General features: G+C 37.3%; 1 protein-coding gene across 4 annotated transcripts in view; it reads left to right on the forward strand.

Annotated features, from left to right (window-relative positions):
* The window catches only part of RGS7 (regulator of G protein signaling 7), a 528,155-nt gene that overhangs the window by 417,243 nt on the left and 90,749 nt on the right, over positions 1-20,163 (forward strand). For all 4 annotated transcript variants that reach the window (XR_007148335.1, XM_047841359.1, XM_047841360.1 and 1 more), the window contains exons 7-9: positions 9,652-9,716; positions 10,795-10,871; positions 10,978-11,059. Coding sequence is in view for 3 of the 4 variants with exons in the window: in XM_047841359.1 (XP_047697315.1) it covers positions 9,652-9,716; positions 10,795-10,871; positions 10,978-11,059 (224 nt within the window). In the remaining variant the exon portion in view is untranslated. The remainder of the gene's footprint in view (positions 1-9,651; positions 9,717-10,794; positions 10,872-10,977; positions 11,060-20,163) is intronic.

Below are 20,163 nucleotides of genomic sequence, written 5' to 3' on the forward strand. Positions count from 1 at the left end.
GGGAGACACAGAATCTGAAGCAGGCTCCAGGCTCTGAGCTGTCAGCACAGAGCCCGACGTGGGGCTTGAACTCACGAACCGTGCTTGAGATCATGACCTAAGCTGAAGTTGGATGCCTAACTGACTGAGCCACCCAGGTGCCCCAGAAATCTGATTTAAGTCTTCACAGAATAACTCTGGTTGCTTGGCTGAAAATGGACTCTCCAGAGTTGGAGAGGGTATAAGAAGACTTACTCATGCCTAAACTCTATGGAATTTAGTTCCACAGATCAAAGGACTTGAAAGGTGCATTGAAAGGTGCACACATCCTCATAAAGCAATAGTACTTTAGGAAATTAGCAGATACCTAAAAAATATACAGCCATACATACTTGTATACATATATGCATACATGTTTGCAGAAGTATTAATGAATAATGCAAGACAAAGGGTATAATCCAAGTGTTCAACATTAATGGCTCATTAAATAAATAATAAATGGATTGTCATGAAATAATTTTTATGAATATTACCAAACAATAGTTATTGATATGAAGTTAGCCACAATATAATATTAAAGAAAAAAGTTAATAAGACAACATATGTAGTAAAGTTTGAAAATGTTTTAAGTAAATATATGCAGATTATGTAAATATATGCAGATTTTTGATATAAATACAGATATTCATGTGCATGTTAGTGGATGTATATAGAAGGGAAAAATCCGGAATATGTGCCAAACAATGACAGAAGTGAGATTATAATGATTTTTCCTTTAATATTTATATTTTTTTCTTTATTGTCTGAACTTTTACAATGAGAGATAAGGACTTTAAAAATCAAATTATTTCAACTTTGAAGTTAACCAGTTTGAGTGTATCATTTTTTTTTTCATGTTTATTTTTTGAGAGAGAAAGCTCACATGAGCTGGGGAGGGCAGAGAGAGAGGGGGGACAGAGGATCTGAAGCAGGTTCTACCCTGATAGCAGAGAACCTGATGGAGGGCTCGAACTCACAAACCATGAAACCGTGACCTAAGCCAAAGTCAGACATTCAACCGACCAAGCCCCCTAGGCACCCCTTTGGGTTTATCGTTTTTAATGACAATATAACATTTCATTGAATGCATGAATTCATTGCCCCACTGTGTTCCTATATTCCTTGCCATGAAGGCTTACACCTCCGCTGTTTTTCCTGCTGTTTCCCTGGGTTATATTCTCAGAAGAGCAAGTACGGGAACAATGGCCGTGAATGTTTCAAGGCTTTGTTACTCATTGTCAAAATCTTTTCCCCAAAGACATCTTTGCTGTTCACATGCCCACCCACAGTGTTGCTCCACTGCTCTATGGCCAGAATGGGTTATTGCCACTCTGTAACATCTCTGCTCTTCTGATGAGTGGAAAGTGATTTTTGTAACTGGGTGTTACAAAATGGAAATGCAGCCAAAGTGTTAAGTGGATCAAGACCAGGTGTGAAAGTGCTCTGCTACACTGACATACAAATTGTCACACTAGCTACTGTCAGCTCACATTGAGTGTATTCAAGGATAAGATGTTGGCTTAAAGATTAGTTTTGTAGCCGTTAGGTCATCAGAAGTCATTGGCCCCATCAGCCCCAAGTGGGAGGAATGAATGGGGAATGCACCTCACCTCAAGTCCAGTGACAAAGATTTCAAGGGGTTTCTGAGAATACTTGACAGGAGTCACCTACTTCTGGGACACAGTGGATCATGAATTCCAGGCCTTGGAATTACAAAGGGCAAGGGACAGGCTATCTTGTTATGGATGGAGGAATTGAAAGGCGGGTGGCTATGTTCTGTGGCAAAGAGTGCATGTGTAATCTAAGCTGTATGTGAGAGATGGTCCTGTCCTAGGGAACAGCCTGGACAGGCAAACACACTGGAGAGAGAGGCCAGAGGTACAGTCCAAGGGCTGTGGCAGTGATCAGCCCCAACAATGGCTACAGGTGAGAGATCCCCGGCAATGGTGGGATGGGTTTTCTCCAAAGCATCCTACTAAGTCACATGAGAAACATAATCAGCTTTAAACCTCTGCCCAGTCCAGAGAATGACAACACTAGATCACCACACTGGCATCAGTCGAGTAAGAACGGCAGCACCCTCCTTTGTTCCCCTTCCTCCTTATCCTCCAACTCTAGAAGGCTTAGAAGCCCTGGTCAGCAATACTTGGCAGGGACACAGAAGAACAAGGAAGACAAAGAAGACAATCATGCTTCTCTTACTCACAGAACCTGGGGGAGAGGGGCAGACCTCAAGGCTTGAAACCAGACATGAATGTTTGACAGTTACTCAGGATAGACATTCTTGTTTATAAGTTGGGACTCTGAATTACCTGAGTGACAAGCAAGAGTGTAGATACTGCTTGAGTTTTCATTCAGGGACTTGGAAGGATTTGTGCACACAAATAAACTTGAAAAGATAAACAGTTTCATCATGGCAGTATATGTTACATTTGTATGACTTTGGTTGCAAGTTGGATATTTTTCAAATATGTATGTGGCAATTATATTTCTAGTCTTCATGAATTATATTATATACTTATGTTCTTTTAATGTTTACATATTGGTACCTTCATGATTTTCTCACAGACCTCTGTGATATAGCTCTGAACACTTTTGTCATAGACATCGGTTTTTGTTCAACAGAGTATTCCACCGTGGAGAGCTTTATGAAATTAAATGGAAAAAATTAATGCCAGCATTCACTCTATGTTCAGTAGATGTGTGATCCAGAAACTTTTACACCTAAGGCATATTCAGGCCACATTTACTACGTGGCCATTTTAGCCAAAGTGGTATGTGAAGCCTTCTCGAACTTTCTTCCACTTAGTGGCATATCCTTCTATTAAATTTCTTGTTTGTTTGAGCCTAAGTCCTCAAAACTGTCTTCTCTAGTCGAAAATTACTGCAGAGAGATATATTTAAACTTGAAATTTAAATTAAATTCTCAATAATGGAAAACATTTAAAAATAACCCAGGAAATGATTTTTTAAAGTTGTTTTCAATATGTTGGCACTGCAGAAGAAAACTCAAGGGTTCTGTTAAGGAATATTCATACTTGCACTTGGGCCTATGTCCATATATAGTGCCCTCCGGAGCACTCTGGTGCCCTAAATGATAAAGGGTTAGTGCAAAAACACTTGACCTGAGCCATAGTTTTGATGATGCGTAACTACTCTCATTTTTAAAATCTTCAATAAACTGTAAATAAGAATTGAAACCCTCTTTCATCTAAGACGCCCCTTCTCATCTGCATCCTATTCAATGCTGACACCCTCTGCTGATAAAGAATGGAAGGATCATCTCTACCTGTCCACATACTGTCCTGTATCTAGACTAGTTCAGTGAGGTTTGGGCCCTTTCAGTCCCAACTGTATTTGCGGTATCTTTAACAGTATCCAGAATGTTCCCCACTTGCTAACCCAGACTTTTTCCTTCTTCCTTTTTACAAAAAAAAAGACTAGTAGAAATCACTTTAGATTTGACTTCCAAATAACTCCTTTGGAAAAGACCCTATTTAACAAATACTTGTGGAACAACTACTATTTACCTGGTTCTGCCTGTCCACACCTCCACTTTGTTTCCTAGAGAATTAAAGAAAACTGCATTGAAGGACAACTATATTAAAGGATGCATAACTTCTTAGTGAACAGGCATCTAAAAAAAATCACCCTGCTCCTGCTTTTATTTATTAGTTTACCTAATGAGGGTAGAAATATGTTTCCCAGAGGGGGTCTGATTTTGAAAAGAGCAAAGATTAGATGACCAGAATAAATGAAGCAAGTAGAGGCTGGTGCAGGAGGACAAACCCATGGAGCTTGTAGTTCAAGCTTGAAATTTGGTTAAAGGTAATTCTATGGGAAAGCTGAAATTATTTAATTTAGATATTTAGGAAGATTTTTGTCTTTCTCTCAACAAGAGACATTCTCAGGGGTATTGCACATACACTACAATCTCTTTTACCAGCTGCCGAGAACATGTTAGATATTTTGTTAAGATCAGTGTATTGAGGAGGGCACCTGTTGGGATGAGCACTGGGTGTTGTATGGAAACCAATTTGACAAGAAATTTGACATTAAAAAAATAAAAAATAAAAAAAAAATCTGCCCTATCAGTAAGAGTTTCTTCAAGAGTGAGCATGAACTATGGCTAATTAGAAAATGAATGCATCATGTCATTTTTGTTTTTGAAGGTTGTCTTTTACTAATTTTGAGAATTATAAATTTTGAAAATTACTACTACTAGTAATACTAGTGGAAAAATAAAATTCCCATGGTTGCTTATACAAAGATATGCTCTCAAATCATCTCCTGGGTTCTTACGTGTCTGTAGTAATGTTAGCATTGGGCCGTAGTTGGCTTTCTCCTTTGCCTGGGCCTTCATAAAAGAAGCTTTAGAGAGCAGAAATTGAAGACACAACACCAGTGTTTGCAGAGATCTCAGATTTTCTGTGTAAGATAATTTCCTCAGTGGTATCAGCTGGACTTCATTATCGAAAACTGAGGGTGGCATAGCTTAGCACAATGGTGGGAATTATAAAAGCACCTCCAGAACCAACCTTACAAAAAAGTGAAATTTACACTCTTCATCCAGCAGATCTATTCAGCACTTACCATATGTATAGTTTATCTTGAATTTCATGAGATTCAAATATCATATGTTATGGAAAATGGCAAAAAATGTCCTGGAAATCAGGACTGTACCAGAGGGCTCTGATTGTCTTGATGGTATCATAAGAGTTGCTAATAATCCTGAAATAACTTAAGGAACATTATTTGTCAATATCAGAGCTGCTGTGACCTCCGCACTCCCTCTGGCACCCATCCTGTAAATCTGTTGCCCAGGTGGGCTTCCCCTGGCAGCAAGGACACGGAGTCCTCAGAAAAATGGAATTAAAAAGTCATATTGTACTCAGGGAAGAAGTTACAGCTTTCTCTCTCCTAGTGGAAAAACAGTTGATGATTCTGAAATGTAGTAAAGGAGATGCCAAGAAGCCTTCAGTTTACAATAAGAGATTCTTTCAGTTGACAGAAGATTATGGAAATAATCAAATGTGCCAATAATGATTCCTTCTTCATGCAGTTCCTTTCAAAAAAATGGTGTTATCTGTATCTCTAGATGTTAAAGCTCATTTGATGTCTTATTTAAAAGGCTTTATTTTCCCTCTTATTTAATAAAGATAAAGAAAATTTCTAAACATATATTTTTTCCTTTTTTTAATTTTTAAAAATATAATTCATTGTCAAATTGGTTTCCATAAAATACCCAGTGCTCATCCCAACAAGTGCCCTCCTCCCTGCCCATCACCCACTTTCCCTTCTCCCCCAACCCCCATCAACCCTCAGTTTGTTCTCAGTATCCAAGAGTCTCTTATGGTTTGCCTCCCTCCCTCTCTGTAACTTTTTTTTCCCCCTTCCCCTCCCCCATGGTCTTCTGTTAAGTTTCTCAGGATCCACATATGAGTGAAAACATATGGTATCTGTCTCTCTCTGCCTGACTTATTTCACTTAGCATAACGCCCTCCAGTTCCATCCACGTTGCTGCAAATGGCCAGATTTTATTCTTTCTCATTGCCAAGTAGTATTCCATTATATATACAAACCACATCTTCCTTATGCATTCATCAGTTGCTGGACATTTAGGCTCTTTCCATAATTTGGCTACTGTTGAAAGGACTGCTGTTAACATCGGAGTACATGTGCCCCTCTGCATCAGCATTCCCATATCCCTTGGGTAAATCCCTAGCAGTGCTATTGCTGGATCATAGGGTAGGTCTATTTTTAATTTTTTAAAGAACCTCCACACTGTTTTCCAGAAAGGCTGCACCAGTTTGCATTCCCACCAACAGTGCAAGAGGGTTCCCGTTTCTCCACATCCTCTCCAGCATCTATAGTCTCCTGATTTGTTCATTTTAGCTACTCTGACCAGTGTGAGGTGGTATCTCAGTGTGGTTTTGATTTGTATTTCCCTGGTGATGAGTGATGTTGAGCAACTTTTCATGTGTCTGTTGGCCATCTGGATGTGTGCTTTGGAAAAGTGTCTATTCGTGACTTCTGCCCATTTCTTCACTGGATTATTTGTTTTTCGGGTGTGGAGTTTGGTGAGTTCTTTATAGATTTTAGATACTAGCCCTTTATCCATTATGTCATTTGCAAATATCTTTTCCCATTCTATCGGTTGCCTTTTAGTTTTGTTCATTGTTTCCTTTGCAGTGCAGAAACTTTTTATTTTGATGAGGTCCCAATAGTTCATTTTTGCTTTTAATTCCCTTGCCTTTGGAGATGTGCTGAGTAAGAAATTGCTGCAGCTGAGGTCAGAGAGGTTTTTTCCTGCTTTCTCCTCTAGGGTTTTGATGGTTTCCTGTCTCGCATTCAAGTCCTTCCTCCATTTTGAGTTTATTTTTTGTGAATGGTGTAAGAAAGTGGTCTAGTTTCATTCTTCTGCATATTGCTGTCCAGTTCTCCCAGCACCATTTGTTAAAGAGACTGTCTTTTTTCCATTGGGTATTTTCTTGCTTTGTCAAAGATTAGTCGGCCATACATTTGTGGGTCCCATTCTGGGTTCTCTATTCTATTCCATTGGTCTATGTGTCTGTTTTTGTGCCAATCGCATACTGTTTTGATGATTATAGCTTTGTAGTAGAGGCTAAAGTCTGGGATTGTGATGCCTCCTGCTTTGGTTTTCTTCTTCAATATTACTTGGGCTGTTCAGGGCCTTTTGTGGTTCCATACAAATGTTAGGATTCTTTGTTGTAGCTTTGAGAAGAATGCGGGTGCAATTTTGATTGGGATTGCACTGAATGTGTAGATTGCTTTGGATAGTATTGACGTTTTAACAATATTTATTCTTCCAATCCACGAGCATGGAATGTTTTTCCATTTCTTTGTATCTTCTTCAATTTCCTTCGTGAGCTTTCTATAGTTTTCAGTATATAGATCTTTTACATCTTTGGTTAGGTTTATTCCTAGGTATTTTATGGTTCTTGGTGCAATTGTGAAGGAGATCTGTTTCTTTATTTCTCTTTCTGTTGCTTCATTATTGGTGTATAAAAATGCAGCCAGTTTGTGTACATTAATTGTACCCTGCGACTATGCTGAATTCAAGTAATCAGTTCTAGGAGACTTTTGGTGGAGTCTTTCGGGTTTTCCATGTATAATATCATGTCGTCTGCAAAAAGTGAAAGTTTGACTTCATCTTTGCCAATTTTGATGCTTTTTGATTTCCTTTTGTTGCCTGATTACTGATTCTAGGACTTCCAGCACTATGTGAAACAACAGTGGTGAGAGTGGACATCCCTGTCGTGTTCCTGATTGCAGGGAGAAAGCTTTCAGTTTTCCCCATTGAGGATGGTATTAGCTATGAGCTTTTCATAAATGGCTTCTATGATGTTTAAGTATGTTCCTTCTATCCTGACTTTCTTGAGGGTTTTCATCAAGAAAGGATGCTGTATTTTGCCAAATACTTTTTCTGCATCTATTGACAGGATCATATGGTTCTTATCTTTTATTAATGCGGTGTATCACATTGATTGATTTGCAAATATTGAACCAGCCCTGCAGCCCAGGAGTGAATCCCACTGGATCATGGTGAATAATTCTTTTTATATGCTGTTGAATTCGATTCACTAGTGTCTTGTTGAGAATTTTTGCATCCATATTCATCAGGGATATTGGCCTTTTTTTTGGTTTTTTGGTTTTTGGTTTTTTGGTTTTTTTTTTTTTTTTTTTTTTTTTGGTTGGGTTTCTGTCTGCTTTGCGAATCAAAGTAATGCTGACTTCATAGAATGATTCTGGAAGTTTTCCTTCCATTTATATTTTTTGAAACAGCTTGAGAAGGATAGGTATTAACTCTTCTTTAAATGTCTAGTAGAAATCCCCAAGGAAGCCATCTGGTCCAGGACTCTTATTTGTTGGGAGATTTTTGATGACTGATTCAATTTCTTCATTAGTTATGGGTCTGTTCAAATTTTCTATTTCTTCCTGTTTGACTTTTGGTAGTGTGTGGTTGTTTAGGAATTTGTCCATTTCTTACAGGTTGTCCAGTTTTTTGGCATATAATTTTTCATAGTATTCCTTGATAATTGCTTGTATTTATGAGGGATTGGTTGTAATAAATCCATTTTCATTTGTGATTTTATCTTTTTGGGTCCTTTCCCTTTTCTTTTTGAGAAGCCTGGCTAGAGGCTTATCAATTTTGTTTAGTTTTTCAAAAAACCAACTCTTTGCTTTATTGATCTGTTTTATCTGTTTGTTTGTTTTTGGGTTCTATATTGTTTATTTCTGCTCCGATCTTTATTTCTCTTCTTCTGCTGGGTTTGGGGTTTCTTTGCGCTTCTGCTTCTAGTTCCTTTAGGAGTGCTGTTAGATTTTGTATTGGGGATTTTTCTTGTTTCTTGAGATAGGCCTGGATTGCAATGTATTTTCCTCTTAGGACTGCCTTTGCTGCATCCCAGAGGGTTTGGATTGTTGTATTTTCATTTGTTTCCATATGTCTTTTAATTTCTTCTCTACTTGTCTGGTTGACCCATTAGTTCTTTAACCTCCATGCTTTTGGAGGTTTTCCAGACTTTTTCCTGTGGTTGATTTCAATCTTCATAGCATTGTGATCTGTAAGTGTGCATGGTATGATCTCAGTTCTTTTATATTTATTGAGGACTGTTTTGTGACCCAGTATGTGATCTATCTTGGAGAATGTTCCATATGCACTCGAGAAGAAAGTGTATTCTGCTGCTTTGGGATGTAGAGTTCTAAATATATCTGTCAAGTCCATCTAGTCCAATGCATCATTCAGGGCCATTGTTTCTTTACTGATTCTCTGTCTAGATGATCTATCCATTGTTGTAAGTGGATTACTAAAGTCCCTGCAATTATCACATTCTGATGGATAAGATTGCTTGTGTTTGTGTTTGTTTTAAATATTGGGGTGCTTCCGAATTCGGTGCATAGACATTTATAATTGTTAGCACTTCCTGATGGATATACCCTGTAATTATATAATGCCCTTTTTCAACTCTTGTTACAACCTTTAATTTAAAGTCTAGTTTGTCTGATATAAGTATGGCTATTCAAGCTTTCTTTTGACTTCCAGGAGCATAATATATTGTTCTCCATCCCCTCACTTTCAATCTGAAAGTGTCCTCAGGTCTAAAATGAGTCTCTTTTAGACAGCAAATAGATGGGTCTTGTTTTGTTATCCATTCTGATACTCTATGTCTTTTGAATGAATTTAAATTTTTTTATGTTTATTATTTATTTTTGAGAGAGAAACAGAGTGTGAGCAGGGGAGGGGGGCAGAGAAAGAGGGAGACAGAGATCCAAAGCAGGCTCCAGACTCTGAGCTGTCAGCACAGAACCCAACATGGGGCTTGAACCCATGAACCATGACACCATGACCTGAGTTGAAGTCGGACACTTAACCAACTGAGCCACTCCCCATGAACATCTTTTTTCTTATAAATACCATTATGTTTGAATTTCAGTAAAAATGTCATACCTTCTTTATTTTTGTCAAAAAAATAAATCATTGAAAATGATGAGTGGAAAAAATCACCAAAGACCGAGATGTCTTGAGTTATAACACTATCTTTTATTTTCAGTAAGTGCCTTCATGTTAACAAGCAGGGAAGATGTAATTAATTTTTTTTTTCCTTTTAGCGGTTTATCTCTGCAAGAGAACAATGCAAAACAAGGCAAGGCTGGAACTAGCTGACTATGAAGCTGTAAGTACTAAGGACTTTCTGGCAAAGAATGTCATAAAATGAACAGGAATAAGGCCTATGGTCATTTCTGGGAATTCTGTTGACTTTCTACATGCCTGGATTTTAAGGACCAGATTCCCAGGGATCGAGCATCATAATGGCCCAAATCCCTGATTTGCTTGCTTCCTTGGAGACGGTGAACTTCTACACACACAAATTCATGGGAGAAGGGAGGAGTATGTCTTACTTGCTAAACTCAAGTGTGAAAATGTGAGATGTGTCCTGAATATAGTAAAGACATCCAAACTTAGAGAAGTGAAGAACATTTACTTTGGGTAAATGGTTTTTGCAGAACCTTCAGGTTGGTCACCATCAGCAGGTAAAATTAATCTGATGTAATTTGTTCCGACAATTGCTATGTTGTGATTTACTGGCTTTGATTTTTTTTTTCAATGTTTTTATTTTATTTTTGGGACAGAGAGAGACAGGACATGAACGGGGGAGGGGCAGAGAGAGAGGGAGACACAGAATCGGAAACAGGCTCCAGGCTCCGAGCCATCAGCCCAGAGCCCGACGCGGGGCTCCAACTCACGGACCGCGAGATCGTGACCTGGCCGAAGTCGGACGCTTAACCGACTGCGCCACCCAGGCACCCCGTGATTTACTGGCTTTGAAGCACTGACTAGAAATGGTAGTAGTCTTCTGAGGGTTTACATTCTTGTCAGGAACTGGATGGATTGACTGAATCCATAGTAAGAATGTACTGCTTTTCTGTTCCTCACTAAAACGGGCACGGAAAACTCCAATAGGTTAGTACTGAGCACTTTTTATATACAAAGTAATTTTAGTATTTTAGATGTTTACTTGTATTCTCTCAAGTCAATTATTCATAAACATTAATATTTGTGATAGGTTTCCCTGTTTCCTCTGTTAATATGAGGATGAGTTCTGTTCAGTGAGCATGACTCATCATTCAGAACTGGAGGACACTTACTACTTTAGAGACCACGTTTTCTTGACAAATTCATACGGTAGATAAATGAGAAGGGAGTAGTGATCATGAGCACCAGGAAGTCTTCACCTGTGGTGTATTTTTCAGGAGAGCCTGGCCAGGCTGCAGAGAGCATTTGCCCGGAAGTGGGAGTTCATTTTCATGCAAGCAGAAGCACAAGCAAAGTGAGTCCTTGTGAGTCTTTTGGAAACCTTGTTCAAGTTGCGGCCTTTTGTCCAGAGAGGTGCTACAATTAATATCACTTCTTATCCATTGTTACCATGTTGACAGAGTGGACAAGAAGAGAGACAAGATTGAAAGGAAGATCCTCGATAGCCAAGAGAGAGCGTTCTGGGATGTTCATAGACCTGTGGTAAGCATGAGTGCACACGTTATCTCCAGTTCATAATCTGAGCCTTTGGAAAGTGAAGGATGCCTGAGAAAGTGAGGGAAGAATGAGGTAACCCCATCACTCTTCCATAAATCTTGATGATTTCATTAAGGAAGGATTGCCACTTCCGTGTAAGATGACCAGAATTCGGTAGTGTCACGCTTAATTTATAAAGTTATGCATTTTCCCAATATGACATCGCTCTTGGAATTTGAGGTACCTGATACTTTTATACGCTTGAAAGAAAAAAGACTTCAACAAAGCAGTCTTACATAAGCTGTGTGACCCAGAGTGACAAATAATGAATGTCCTTGATTAATGCCAGAAAACTCGGTAAGGAATTCAACACTGGTTATGGGCATTCACAAGAAAACATGTCTGATCTCATATTTTTCTTTATATTTTAATAGTATGTCTTTGTTTTCTATATATTTCTTTAAACACAAGCAGGCAAGACATTAGAGAATAATATTTCTGTAAGTATTATTAGAATAAATATCAGGATCACAGCATGAGCCAAATCAAGATTGATGAGAATATTTTAAAATTTTCCTCTCAGCTTCCTTCAGGATCAGACCAAAATAGATCTGCTTTCCAAAGATTTACGTATATATATATATATATATATATTTCAATTTCAGATAACAATGCAATTGTTAAATTCTATATTGAATTTTTCTCTCTTTGAATTTCTAGATTAGAATTGAGAATTAACTGGCTTCTTTGCTCAATATTCAGTTTGAGTTTTGTTACTCATGGTGAAAAAGGATTATAAGGTCACATGCATAAGAATGGAAAGAATATGAAGTAGGATTTTGCTTACTTATTTGTTTGTTTTAAGCTGTCTTTGGAAACCAGTCAATACATTATGTTTCTGTGTTTATCCACTTTATGCCCCTGGACATCTGGTGGCCCATCGCTAGCCTTGTTCAGCTTTCATGGCCTGCATCCTCCTGTCATCTCAAGAGGGTTGCTCATGAGGACTTATTCCATGGTCCTTGGCCCTCTGTGTGGCCCTGTTGGAGACAGAACTTGTACACAGTTGTTTCTGCTCTGTCTAGTGTGAGTCATGCTTCAGTCCTCTGTGTCTCCCTGCAGCAAGGAACACATATGAATGCTTTCCAAGGGGTCCCCTGCTGCACCCCTTACTAGGCTTCCAATTAGAAAATCATCCTAAGGAGCGCCCAGAGGGAGAAACCACCCTGAATATATATAATTCATTTCCTTTAGTCAACGTGTAGGTGCTGATGACAGCAGTTGCAAATGTTGAGGAAGCTAATCTGTGGGATATCTGTCTTAGTATCATTCCTACACTTTTCATTTTATTTAGGCTATTATTTTCTAACTTGAAATCTATCTCTTAGGTTTAGGCAATAGGAGAATTATAACATGACTTTCCTTGGTGTTTATCAACTAATATATCTGGAATGATCTGATTGTGTTGACTCTTCTCTTCGAAGGGATTATTCTCTATTCACCTCTAAAACTTACTTTTTGAAACGTCTGAAGGACAACCTTTGTCCCCAACTTTTTTAGGTAAATGGATCAGTCCTGTAGACACATGCCAACACAATGACTAATCACTTTTTCCTTCAAAAGCCATATCTGAACCCCATGAAACACAGGATACCTCAGCATGCCACCCTTCCTACAATGTTGCAACATCATGTAAGAATACTACTTACTCTGTATCAACATGTGCCAGGCATTGTACTGCATGAAATGTTGATTAAAACATAGTCCTTGATTCCTAAAATTCACATCCAGTGCAAGCATTTTATGAACATAGTCACGAACGCTTTAAGACAGGCATGACTACACATTTGTTTTCTGGGGGGAAAATACAGATGGTCATGGGATTTATATGACTTGCCCATGTACACAAGGCTAGTAGTGGCCTGAACCAACTATTTTCTACTCCATAGTCTGATTCACAAAGGAAGGGGAGCAACAGGGGAGTAGAGTGGCTCCAGTCAAAGAAAGCAGCTGCAGCAAGAGTGAGATGCTCACTGCATGCCTCCATTCTGAAAAAAAGAGGGGATAAAAAGTTAGCAATATTGCATGTGTGATATGGCTATATTTATAGGTGTCTTGTGATAGGAATATTTTACTAGTATATTTTACTTCTGGTTTTTGAATATTCTTTTTTCATTCATTTTACTGTTTTCAAGAGCCCAAAGTTAAAGCCATCTTTAAAACACTGTAGGCCACACATCCCTGATCTAGGGGCACCCAGCTACCATGTAGGGAACACCGTGGTCAGGTGTTGTTATACAATATGAAATCTAAAGGCCCAGTTCCAGTAGTGTTTCTCCAGTAAGTACTATCTCCTATATTCATATAGAATAATCTTGTGTAACTTACTACTATTTCAAGAACAATCTAAAATTTTTATAAATATATTGATAAATCTAGTTGGCATAAATTACTAGTACATTAAAAAGATCACAAAGAATGCCCTTGTTTTTATTTTGGTTTCAAAAAGACTAATTATAAAAATATTAACTGACCACTATAAGTCTTGAAAGTCTAGAGATCGATATTCCCATTAGAATAAAAAAAAACTCTACTCAAATTTCACTGGTTTATAATACAACCTAATTGAAAGACCTTTAAGTCACATAATTACATTTTCCTGGATTGATTTTAGCTTCATCAATATAGAAAATATCTCTGTTTTCAAAAACCAGAAATGGAGTTATTTTAATAGCATTATTTGTTGGTTTTTTTTTCATTTTGTCTCTTCTTGTAAAATCCTACCATTAAACATTTCAATAAAAAATAGAGAACAGTTAATCCTCATGAAGATTTTATTAATTCAAGTATCTGCCACATTGCATTGTTTGGTTTGCTTTGATTTGATCTGGTTTTACTCTGGCATTTACTTAATCAAAAATGGGTTGGAAGCCATTAGCTAGAAATGTAGTGGAGAAAGGGAAATCTCAGCAGCTCAGAGTCTTTAAAGTATACTTTAAAAATTAATTTAAAATATTATATTACATAAATTTCTACTTGAAGAATATATAGAAAATATATGTAATATGATTTTACTTTTTAAAAAACCATGAGGCCACTTAACATATAATCTTTCTATTGCACTTAATACCATTATGAAATAAATTTAGCTTCTCTGAGCATGCTTATGTTTACTCCAGAAAAGTAAAGTCATAAACCCCAAGAAGGACTCTTCAGTTTTCAGGGATTCCACATAGAATTGTCAAAAACTAACTACTCAAGAACATAATTGGAGAAATACACTAAATTGTAGTAAATGTCAAATAATTTGGGATTTATGTTAATTTTTGTATTTAATGTTTCAACATTTTAATGAAGCCCTTTCAAGGGCCAACATATTCTTAGTCTGTATTAATAGAATTTTAGGAACTAATTCAATTGAAGTAAAAATTACCCTTGTCACAGTGCTGAGGAACTCAATTTTAGAGTTTTGTGCCTAGTTCTAGAAACCATACTTAAAAAAAAAATGTGGCTGAGCTGTAGTTGAGGTGAATGTTAAAGGGGCAAAGTCAAAAATAAGAAAAAAATAATTGTGGGGCACCTGGGTAGCTCAGTCGGTTAAGCGTCCAACTTCAGCTCGGGTCATGATCTTACAATCCGTGAGTTCAAGCGCCGCGTCAGGCTCTGTACTGACAGCTCAGAGCCCGGAGTCCGCTTTGGATTCTGTGTCTCCCTCTCTCTCTGCCCCTCCCCTGCTCATGCTCTCTCTCTGTCTCAAAAATAAATAAAAACATTAATTTTTTTTTAAATAAAGAAAAAAAATTAATTGTGAAATTATCAGAGAGATTAGTGGCCTTAAGGATAAGAAAACGCAAGAAAGTTGTCTTCATATTTTGGAAATTTGATTAGGTGGAGTTGGAATGAGGCTTATTCTTTTACCCCATTTGGATTCTGTATGACCAATGTGGAAGCAACTGGAAAATAAAATCTCAATGTAAAAACTTCATTAATACTTAACTAAATATCATTGCCAACCTTAAATGATAGGAATGATTAATTCAAGTATACTTTGAAATCCGTGCGCCAGAAATATGGCGGAGAAAAGGCAATTTTCTCCTTTTCTCCTTTGTATAGTGAGATTAGTAATTTTTAGTGGTCCTTCCAGCATGAGGTATCAGGAGTTAGTTCAACTTGGGGCACCTTGGGGCTCAGTCAGTTAGGCATCCCATTCTTGGTTTTGGCTCAGGTCGTGAGCTCATGGTTCATGAGTTCAAGTCTCACTTGGTTCCACACTGAGAGTGCTTGGGATTTCTTTCTCTCCTTCCCTCTCTGCATCCTTCCCCCCTCCCCCCCATCTCCAAACAAACAAACAGACAATAATTAGATCAACTTCTTTGCTTCCCAAATCTGTTAGAGATTGATTCATGCCATGTACTTCAAAAAAGGCTTACAGAATAAAAATACTTAAGTACAGGAAATGGAAATGTACTTCATTAAAAGTTCAAAATAAAAATAATAATCTTTGAATTCTTCCTGATTTTATTTTATTTTTTTTTAATTTTTTTTTCAACGTTTATTTATTTTTGGGACAGAGAGAGACAGAGCATGAACGGGGGAGGGGCAGAGAGAGAGGGAGACACAGAATCAGAAACAGGCTCCAGGCTCTGAGCCATCAGCCCAGAGCCTGACGCGGGGCTCGAACTCACGGACCGCGAGATCGTGACCTGGCTGAAGTCGGACGCTTAACCGACTGCGCCACCCAGGTGCCCCATTTCTTCCTGATTTTAAATTGAACAAATCTTCATCACAAAATAGTGAAAATAGTTATTATTTACCTATGGCTTCCACATACAATGGCTTATTCTTACATATATTACCATTTATAAATTAATTTTTCCATTTACGGAGGTATAATTGACACATACTATAGAATAAGCTTAAGATATACAACATAATCATTTGATGTATGTGTATGTAGCAAAATGATTACCACATCCATCACCTCACATAGTTACAATTTTGTGTGTGTGATGAGAACTTTTAACATTTACTTTCTCAGCACTTTTTAAAATATACATATTTAACTATAGTCACCATGCTGACATTATATTCCTAGGACTTATTTATCTTATACTAGAAATTTCTACCTTTTGGCCACTTTTACCCATTTCCTTCATACACACACTCCATGCCTCTGGCAACCACTAATCTGTTCTCTGTGTCAATGAATCTGTTATATTTTTTTAGATTCTACATATAAGTGATCATACAGGATTTGTCTTTCTCCGTGACTTGTTTCACTTGGCATAATGTCCTCAAGTTTCATCCATGTTGTCATAAATGGCAGGATTTCCTTCTTTTTACGGCTGAATAATATTTCAGTGTGTGTGTCTGTGTGTGTAACACATGCCACATTTTCTTTATTCATTCATGTGTTGATCAACACTTAGGTTATTTCCATATCTTCCCATTATAAATAATGCTACAATGAACACGGGGATGCAGATAGTAATTGCAGGTAGTAATTTCAGGATAGTAATTTCTTTTCATTTAGAAATACATCAGAAGTGAAGTTGGTAGATCATATGGTAGTTCTATTCTTAATTTTATGAGGAACCTCCATAGTGTTTTCCACAGTGGCTGCACCAGTTTGCATTCCCACCAACAGTGCATGAGGATTCCTTTTCTGCACATCCTCTCTAGCACTTTTTCTCTCCTGTGTTTTTGATAATAACCTTTCTAATAGATAGGAGGTGATATGTCGTTGTGATTTTTATTTGCATTTCCCATATGATTAGTGATGTTGAGCATCTTTTCATGTATCTGTTAGCCATTGGACATCTTTGAAAAAAACATGTCTATTCAGATCCTCTCCTAATTTTAAATTGAATTTATTATTTTTTTATTGAGTTGTATGAGTTCTTTCTATATTTTGGATATTAACTTCTCATCCAGTATATGGCCTGCAAATATTTTCTCCCATTCTATAGATTGTCTTTCATTTGTTGAATGTTTATTTTGATGTGCAGAAGTTTTTTAATTTGATGTAGTCCCACTTGTTGATTTTTTGTTTTGTTGCTTGTGTTTTAGGTATCATAACCAAAAAATCATTGCTAAGACCCATGGAAGGAGTTTTACCCTATTTTTTTTAATGTTAATATATTTTTGAGAGAGAGAGACAGATAGTGCAAGCTGGGAAGGGGCAGAGAGAGAAGGAGACACAGAATCTGAAGGAGGCTCCAGGTTCTGAGCCGTCAGCATAGAGCTCGAGATCATGACCTGAGTAAAGTTGATACCCTAAACAATTGAGCCACCCAGGTGCCCCACCCCCTATATTTATTTCTAGAAGTTTTATGGTTTCAGGCCTTACATTTAAGCCTTTATCCATCTCAAGTTATTTTTTTAACATATTGTCCATTTCAAGTTAATTTTTGTGAGTGGCTAAGATACTGGTCTAGTTTCATTCTTTTTCATGTGAATATCCATTTTCCCAGCACTATTTATTGAAGAAACTATCTTTCCTCTTTTGAGTATCTGTTCTCCTTTGTCAAATATTAAGTTGATCGGGGCACCTGGGTGGCTCAGTCGGTTAAGCGGCCGACTTCGGCTCAGGTCATGATCTCGCGGTCCGTGGGTTCGAGCCCCGCGTCGGGCTCTGTGCTGACAGCTCAGAGCCTGGAGCCTGTTTCAGATTCTGTGTCTCCCTCTCTCTCTGACCCTCCCCCGTTCATGCTCTGTCTCTCTCTGTCTCAAAAATAAATAAACGTTAAAAATTTTTTTTTAAAAATATTAAGTTGATCATATATGCATGGATTTATTTCTAGACTTGATTTTGTTCCATTGGTAGGTATGTCTTTTTTTTTAAATTTCCATTGCATACTCTCTTGATTACTGTAGCTATGTAATATCATTTGATATTGGGAAGTGTAATGCCTCCAGATTTGTACTTATTTCTCAATATTACTTTGGGTATTTGGTGTCTTTTGTGCTCCGTATGAATTTTAGGATTTTTTTTTCTATTTCTATAAAAATGCTATTGGAATATTGATAGGAATTGCATTGAACCTACAGATAGATTTAGGTAGTATGGACATTTTAACAACATTAATTCTTCCAGGCCATGAGCACAGAATATCTTTCCATTTATTTGTGTATTCAGTGTACAGGTATTTTACCTCCTTGGTTAAATTTATGCCTAAGGATTTTATTGTGCTTGATGCTATTGTAAATAGTATTGTTTTCTTTATTTGTTTTTAAAATAATTATTTGTTAGTGTATGGAAACAGTACTGATTTTGTATGTTGACTTTTATCCTACAAATTTACTGAATTTGTTGATTAAATCTAACAGGTTTTTTTGGTAGGCTCTTTAGGAATTTTTATATATAATCATGTCATTTGCAAACAGAGGTAATTCTATTTCTTTCTCTCTGATTTGGATACCTTTTATTTATTTTTCTTGCCTGATTACTCTGGCTAGGACTTCTGGTCGCATATTAGCATTTTTAATGGTTTCATTGACACTAACTTCAGAATACTTGTTTTATATCTGTCAGACCATGGTCTTAAGAGCAAAGAGTGTGTCTTCAGTGCTTCAATGTAGCATTTTGTAGGATACAACTTAATTTGAAATCTCAAACCAAGTAATTGAGAGATCAGGGAAATATGAAATATGCAAAGGATTTTTCTAAAATTTAGGTGCAGATTTGGAATGCTGAGTTTGTTTTAGGCATGCTGAGTATGACAACATAACATCCAGATGGAAATGCCTATAGTTATAGATTTGTGACATAGTTTAAGGGATGTTTTAGGGCTATCAAATTAATTTTGAAGCTCATTATGTTAAGGGTAACAATTGAGCCTCTGAGGCAGGAACTGTTTGTCTGTGGGAAGCAACAGAGTCAAAGAAAATTAGTAATTCATTTAGAAGTTTTCTTATCTTTCTTCTTCCTTATATATAGTCCCATAATTCCAGAAAATGTGTTTAAGCTCCCTATACATTTTTTTCTTCAAATAAATCAGTATGAAGCAGTATTATGAAGCATGTGTGTGTGCGTGTGTGTGTAAATTTATTAAAATGTGAAGTTTTGGGGTGCCTGGGTGGCTCAGTTGGTTAAGCATCCAACTCTTGATTTTGACTCAGGCCATGATCTCATGGTTGGTGGGATTGAGCCCTGCATCTGGCTCTTCACTGGCAGCACAGAGGCTGTTTGGAATTGTCTCTCTTCCCCTCTCTCTCTGCCCCTCCTCTACTCACACATGTGTATTCACATGTTCTCACTCTCTCTCTCTCTCTTTCAAAATAAATAAACTTTAAAAAAAATAGGAAGTTTAAAGGCGTCTGGGGGAAGAGGTGATAGATCTGCATAAGTCCCATAAGATTCAGAGTTGCTAAGGCCTATTTGGTTAGATTTTGGTGATTCTGCCTGAAGTCCAATAATAGAAAGGAGCAATGAGGTTCTTGAAATAAAATCACCATAAAGGAAAAAAGGAAGTCTAGTGGAGACTTTCACAATGGTGGTGGTGTTCTGGGTCCAACCAAACTTGTGCTCCACAACTGTGGATCCAGCTTACATCCTTTAAATTGACTTTTGTTTTGTTTTGTTTTGTTTTGTTTGTGTTTTACATTTCTTCAGCTTTGCTGAGGTATAACTGACAAAATTGTAAGATATTTTAAAATGTATAACATGGTGATTTCATATACGTATACATGGTGAAAGGATTCCCCCCACCAAGTTAATTAACACTGACTTTGAGGGTTAATCCAAAAAGCTGTAATTTAGGGAACATAGGCCCTTTTACTTCTGGGCATAGTCAGATGTGTGCCCTGAGAAATGGAGTTGGCTATATATAGTGTGCCACCCTTCCTCTTCACCTTGAAAACCCACAGTTGCCTAGTTATACTTTGAAGACAGGACTAAAAAGAAATATTATTTGTACCACAAACTATAAAGCACAAGACTATAATTAAAAATATTCCTGCAGATATGCTATTGGAGACACCAACATGGCACATTTTCTTGGGAAAAGGGTAGGGAAACCTAGCATGAGGTCAAGGGACAGTTATCTTTTAAACTTTTATTAAAGTATAATATACGTACAGAAAACTGCATAAAGCATAAGTATCAATGA

This window comes from Prionailurus viverrinus, chromosome F1 (assembly GCF_022837055.1).
Source record: "Prionailurus viverrinus isolate Anna chromosome F1, UM_Priviv_1.0, whole genome shotgun sequence".
Taxonomy (NCBI): Eukaryota; Metazoa; Chordata; class Mammalia; order Carnivora; family Felidae; genus Prionailurus; species Prionailurus viverrinus.